Source organism: Micromesistius poutassou (assembly GCF_964030765.1).
Source record: "Micromesistius poutassou genome assembly, chromosome: 6".
Taxonomy (NCBI): domain Eukaryota; kingdom Metazoa; phylum Chordata; class Actinopteri; order Gadiformes; family Gadidae; genus Micromesistius; species Micromesistius poutassou.
In genome coordinates, this window is record NC_140276.1 from 7,468,304 (window position 1) to 7,475,803 (window position 7,500).

Consider the following 7,500-nt stretch of genomic DNA (forward strand, 5'->3'; position numbering starts at 1 on the left):
AACAAAAATGGTTTGAGAATGTAAAATGGTCAGGGAAAAAATAAAAAATAAGTGTCCCGAATCTTTTAAAAGACTAGACTAGTTATTAATGATAAATGAGGTATAGTATTAGAGTATTAATTATACATATGGTCTTATCACATTTTTTATGGCTTTATGCTGTACCATGCTCTGAGTTTGGTTTAAAGTCTAAAAATATTTTTAGATGAATATTTAATTTGTAATAAATGTTTTAAGAGGGTATTATAGCTCTGGTTTAGTTCCAATTCATCACACATTCAATTTTCTTTTTTTAAGATTTTTTTCTTCTCTTTCTTCCGTTTTAAGTCTTACGTTTTAACAATATTTCCTAGAATGGTGCATACATTTTTTTTTCCACTACTGCACTCTCTTTAAATAAGCTTGTTCATTTGATATTTTATGTGGAAACTATACATGAGACTATTATTATGATTCAAATATTCATTACGCGGTTCACCATTGTTTTGACAAAATAGGTTAATTGTCCAGAATGACCCTGTATGTATTATAATAAATATTGTTCAATTAAAATAAAACAAAGCACAAATTGTATTAAACCGCTTTCTAAATTGGCTTTTGATGTTTACCACCCCCGCAGCCCCGACCCCTGTGGAGTCCAGCAGGCGCCCTCACCCTGTCCACGTAGGTGTAGCTCCAGATCTTCCCATTGACCCAGGCCCTGGAGACCACGCGGCCCCCCTCGTACTCCAGCCTCTCCGCCCAGTCCCCGCGGTGGATGGCGGTGAGCAGGCCGCCGCTGGAGTAGCTGACGTTCACCTCGGTGTACTTGCTGCTGGGCGACCAGACCACGGGCCGGCCCTGCAGGTCGTACTGGATGTGCAGCGTGAACTTGCGGTGGTCGTCGTAGATCTTGCCCACGCGGGTGCTCTGGTCAAAGTCTATGGAGAGCAGGTTCCTGTTGTGCGCCTGGAGGGAGGGAGGACATCGCCGGCTGGCTGTCAGTGTGTCAGCGTATGCACAAATATATATTTATATATTATATACATACATATATATGATGTAATAATTAATAAATCAAATGTATATAGCGCCGGGTCCAACCTACACTGTGTTTATAATGCTAAAAATATATAATATATACAGTAGAACAGGATCAAACATACACTGGGTTTATGATGGTAAAAATATATTATATATAGAACAAGGTCAAACCTATACTGGGTTTATGATGATAAAAATATATTATATATACAGTAGAACAGGATCAAACCTACACTGGGTTTATGATGGTAAAAATATATTATATATAGAACAAGGTCAAACCTACACTGGGTTTATGATGATAAAAATATATTATATATACAGTAGAACAGGATCAAACCTACACTGGGTTTATGATGGTAAAAAATATAGAACAAGGTCAAACCTACACTGGGTTTATGATGATAAAAATATATTATATATAGAACAGGATCAAACCTACACTGGGTTTATAATGGTAAAACCAAAATATATATAATATTATATATATAATAAATATATACAAAAATATAGATAATACTATACGTATGCATAACGATAACGGCTTAAGGTATGCATTGTACAATACAAATGAACGAATACGTTAAACAAACGTCACGTTATTTTGCATACTGTTATTAATATTATTATTACTACTACTTGCACCTTCAAAGCTTAAAAAATTGAACTGGAGGCTTCATTAAATCTGTGCTGAGCTCAAACCAGGTCACTGAATCAAGAATAGATCTCTTTGTGCGACAACAAGGAGCAACGGGTCCCGGGGACGGCTCATTAATTAGCATGCTGCTGATGAGTCTGGAAATATCCTCGTTTGGGTGGAGTTTGTATGTCATCTCTGCTCAGATCGAAATGACAAAGTGTGGCCGTTGACATATGAGAGGGGGTGCAGCTGTGCCCCGCCCGACGGCTGTGACTCATTGTAAAATATGTATTTTGCAGACCCAGCCCACACCCCTGTGGCCACGATATGTAAAAACAAAGTGATCCGGGGGGGCAGTGGGGGAGGGTCGTGGGCTGAAAGGCCAGCTTCATGAAGGTAATGTGTTTCCTATGAGTCAGCTTCAATTCTGTGCATTGAAGCGGCGACAATATGATGGTTCTTTTGTTTTGTTTTTTCTTATTTAGGGCTTATTTCACATTTTGTACGAGTGGCAGATTTTTTTCCACGGGCGTTGCACAACTTTCTACAACTTCAGAAATACAAATGGCTCTATGTCATATCAGCTGCGATACTACTACTAACCCCTGGAAACAGTGAAAAACTTAGACAGATTTGTGAATCACTAGAATTATCTAATGATTATCTATGCATCAAGCGAGAAATTGTAAGGAAATATGATTTCCCCCTAATAAATCAATAAGATGGATGTTATAAAAACACATCAAAGTGATTTTTAATGAATAATTTCTCATGGTCAATGCCAAAGCTCAACATTATAGAACCAGACATTGGTCGCCGTGGGTTACCCGGAGCCGGCGTTCGTATGTGCTGAAGTTGGTTTTGGCCTGCTCCTTCCTCTGCCGCCACTCTATCAGGCTGGGGGCGTGGTCTCCCGGCAGGCTGATGTTACAGCGGCTGGCCGTGGGGCTGACTCCGCCCCCAACGGCCCCAGGGAGGAGGGGCTCCGTGTTGAGTGACAGCTCCATTCCACTCGCCAGCGAAACCAAGAAGGAGCCGTCGGCGCTCACACGGTACGCGCTCTGTGCATGATCTGTGTGTTGGGGACGTGGAGAGCCACGTGTCACACACACACACACACACACACACACACACCCACACACACACACACACACACACACACACACACACACACACACACACACACACACGTACAAAAATGAAAACAGGAAACCATGCTCTACAAAAAAACAATGTGCCAGTTGTGGTCTCAACAACAATCAACAAAGTGTTGCAGCACCTCTGCTGCTCAAGTCCTGTTCACTGTGTTAAAAAAACACATGTTAGTATATAAGATGAAATGAAACACAACGTATACAAATAGAGAACAAAACAAGTTAAGGATAAAGGGGCAATGGCGTTTTATTTCGACTCAAAGGTATCCCGCTATTCCAAGTAACGTCTGTTTGCTAAATGATAGGCGACACCATTAACTAAATAACAGTTCCTATCGAGCTGCTCAATCTTTCACAGCATTGTTGTTTGTAGAATATATCTTGTTTCCATTTTGTACTTTGTGTGTACAGTGTTTAATGTTGTGTGCTTTGTTTTTGATGCTGTAACACACACACACACACACACACACACACACACACACACACACACACACACACACACACACACACGTCTCCCTTCTTCTTTCCCACTGAGCGAGAGAAGAGAAAGAGAGAGATGGTGAAGAGAGAGAGAGAGAGAGCAACGTACCAGCCCTTCCTTCTTGCCACTTCCTGAATGCACTTGCTTTTGATATTCTCACACATTCGCTAAAGCCGTTACTTTCCATTTACTTTCCTCCGCTGCAGCGGGGCTCACATCCCAAGTTAGCAAATAATGAGCAGGTGCTACTTTAGCGTCTACAACTGCAGACCTAACAAGCCAAACACATTACGAGGTCTGCCTCGTTCATTTCATTTCCCAGGGCTTTTATTTAATTGAGTTGTTTACTTGTTTTGTTTGAGTTGATCATTTTGAGAGGGAGCAAATCACTGTATGAATTACTAATAAAGATTAAAAATAAAGTGGGATATCTTCTGTGGTTAAATATACAGAAGACCTCCTTATCTATATTACATTATATATATTACATTTACAATAAAGTACATGTACGGCGGAGCACGAGATTTACACTGCAACCTCCGCTGGTGTCTAGTTGTCTAGTCGTGTCTTGTCTAGTTGTGTTCCATCTGCCCCACCGAGCCCCTGGCTCCCCGGAGCTCACTGATAGGAGGGCGGTGGGTAACGCTGCCCTTTGTCGCTCTCTGACCACATGAGTCATAGACCATAGTGTTTATGTGTGTGTGGCGTGGGAATCAAGACCACAGCTCTCACCCCCATATGTGTCACACACACTCACTCTCACACACACACACACACACACACACACACACACACACACACACACACACACACACACACACACACACACACACACACGCACACACACACACACACACACACAGTGAAGCTAAATGGTATTGCTTGACTGTCAGGGTGGTAATCTAAAGTTTGGTAATCTAAAGCTTAGTATTAGTTTAAATGTTACATATATATGACTTCAATATTTATTTTAGATATATTTTCGAAGTCTTGGTAATCCTAAAAACATATGTAAAAACACAAGTTACGGGGAAAACGGATCAAAATAGATTCATGACATATCAAGAGTTTACTAAATACCGTTTCTGAGGGTGAGCTGGTTGCAGGCGGACATAGATAGTCAGAGTGTGTAGGGGTAGTTATTACCATGCTTAAAAGAGGGAAGATATATACAAGCCCTACACCCACTACTAATATCTGGATGGTATTAGGTCATAGAGTCCAGTGAGAGCTCTACCTAGACCCACTACTAATATCTGGATGGTATTAGGTCATACAGTCCAGTGAGAGCTCTACCTAGACCCACTACTAATATCTGGATGGTATTAGGTCATACAGTCCAGTTATGATGCTTCTTCACCATTTCTGGCGATCCGTCATCAAGAATAATAATGTGTGTTTATTCATTGCACGCTCTTCAATAGCCCCGTGCAATTTTATTGAAACTTTACCCAGTGTACAAACCATCTTTTTAGTTTTATCCCAATTAGAAATCCCCCCCATACGGTCTAAGCCGTGTGTTTTAATTAGAACTTTAGGGGCTCGTGTTTCAAATTAACTCACACCGTCGCCGCCACACAGCCACACCCTGTGCTGCTCAAAACCTTGGCGCGCGTCGCCTGCCACGCACTTTGACCCGTTACATTAAACACAGAACAAGACCTAGCATCACATTTTGCGAAAGTGTGTTGTCCTGAATGCTCGACATCTTGCCCAGAATTGAAACACAGAAGCTCTGCTGTAACTGAGTCCGACTCAGAGTCAAGGCTAAATCTACCATATGGGCCATCTGGGCACCTGCCCAGGTGGCCCCGTGTGACCCTGCCCAGGGGCCATCAGCACAAAAAGGGAATCTCTGCGATTGGAGGAAAACATAGAATTAAATGGCTCCACAGTAATGTGACCCAAAGCCTGAGCCCTTCTCCTGGTCTTGATGATTATACATCAGGTGGCTATTGGATAAGTATCAGGTTTAATCTGTATTGATATAGCCCATGGGCATAATACCCACATCAGAACACGGATATCTGTTGAATATCCTATATCTATATCCTATATCCTATATCTATATACCTATATCCCTTTATAACTTAAGAACACTGTGGAATACATCTCCACAGTAACGCTAGGCTGCTATACATTTCCCTTTTGATATATATATTTATAAAACGGGTGGCTTAAATCAAGCGATCTGATTGGTTCCCAACTGTTGTATAATGAGCGTATACACACAGCTATGACGCCCGTTTAGTTTACATAGTTCAGTATCACTCCGCGCCTAACTTGAACTGTTGTTTATTTATATATAAAAGCAATAGCATAGTTCACTGAAGCCTAAAAAACATGTTGATTGCTGGAGAGGGTGGAAATGTTGTAAAGCAATAGGCACACGGTGAGTGAACTCGATAGAAGGCTAAATTGCCGGCGAACCGAGCTACCGTCTCTAGCCTTCTCTCTGAAGGACGCTACAGTGTGTTGCATAGCAACCGCCGTACACTTTGCCGGCAGCCAGGAGGGACTACTTTTTTGTATTCGTTAAAAAAAATGCTTTTCCGACTTTGTCGAAAATTTCTCAAAATCTCTAATTCGCTTTCTCAAAATTGAGGGAGTCTATGACTTTCATTTCGCCATACTTACGTAACCGTTTTATAAAAGCAATAGATCACTTCAGTCAGTGGTATACGCTCATTATACCACAGTGAAGGGGGTCGCCGACAACGCCCCTTAACTGTGGTATAATGACCGTATACCACAGCCTGTTGTGAGCTATTGCTTAAATATATATCTGTACGTTCCTGGTAGCCGATCATTATTGTAATGACCGCCGCGGCCATCCACTAAACGTTGTAAAACGTACCTATTTTTCACAGCCTCGACGATACTTGACTGTGCAACGTCAAAGACTTTTGATTAGTTAGTAATACATCCTGCTGCCAAATGACATTATATATACATTATATATAATGTTCAGTATCCAGCAGTATCCAGTATCCAGCGCCCCTGTTCGATTCGGCCTTCAGCCTTGTCAATAGTGGATCCGATACTCACTGACTTTTTGCTTTTTTGAAGCATTTAAAAAAAAAAAAACAATATGCGTTTTTTATAACCAATTTAACAGTTTCAGGAATATAATGGGAGCAAAAACGACGACGTCAACTCGATGCATGCGTCGTGACAGCCCTACTTTGAAAAGATACATGGTGGCGCGGCAGCACTATTCCATTATTTGAGAACACTGAGTCTCTTTTTCTGTGTGTCTGACTGTTCCACTCTGCACTCTCGCTCTCTCTCTCTCTCTCTCTCTCTCTCTCTCTCTCTAAAACACTCTGTTCCCCTCTGTGGAAGCATGGACATATGTCACGCGGTACTTTCCATAGGGTATGATTGTTGAGTCGACCATTGGCCGGGGCAGCTGCCCATTGAAACCTGATAATTATAGAGCGGTTTTCAACGGGCTCTGCATTGAACATGAACAAGTCACAAAGCCAAACGGCCACAGCTCCCCACCAGTGTTGTGTGTAATACGTTACAAAGTAATGCATGTTACAAAGTAATGCATGTTACAAAGTAATGCGCGTTACAAAGTAATGCTAAAGTAATGCGTTACTTTGTAAGTAATGCGTTACTTTGCGTTACTTTGTAACGCGTTACAGTAATGTAACTACTTTTTCGGGTAAAAGTAGTGTAACGCGTTACTACTGAAAATATGGTAACGAAACGTAGTTCCTTTTTCAGTTGGGCACAAAACGTTACTTTTCCCAGGGACAGATTTGACAGCGACACTGCCTCAGCTGCACGCTTGAGGGGCGGCATTATTTTATGTCACATGGGGGGCGTCCGCACCGCGAAGCAGACCAAAACCGCCACTGGATGGAGGTATTCACATAATTTCGAACTGAGTAAAAATAAGCAACATAAAAGTAACGTAACGAGTAACGTAAAAAAAGATGGTAGCTGGTATCCATAGATGGTAACTAAGTAAAGTAAGTGATTACTTTTTTTAAGAAGTAACAAGTAATGAGCAAACACTACTTTTCAAAAGTAACTTCCCCAACACTGCTCCCCACAACCTAGAGAGAACGCCACATACTTTCCAAGACGTTTTCGGTTTGATATTGCGCAATGGGATTTTGAGATATCCGTTTTTTTTATCAATATCTTGTGCACCCCTACCGTATGGGATGACAAGCACAGTTAAGTGC

The 7,500-nt window shown here is 41.5% G+C and overlaps 1 protein-coding gene across 1 annotated transcript in view; it reads right to left on the reverse strand.

The window, feature by feature from the left end:
• The window catches only part of LOC311344798 (teneurin-1-like), a gene marked incomplete at its 5' end in the record, with an annotated part of 147,131 nt that overhangs the window by 13,641 nt on the left and 125,990 nt on the right, over window positions 1-7,500 (reverse strand). The window contains 2 exon segments of the mRNA XM_084469138.1: window positions 655-948; window positions 2,491-2,735. Coding sequence (XP_084325264.1) covers window positions 655-948; window positions 2,491-2,735 — 539 coding nt within the window.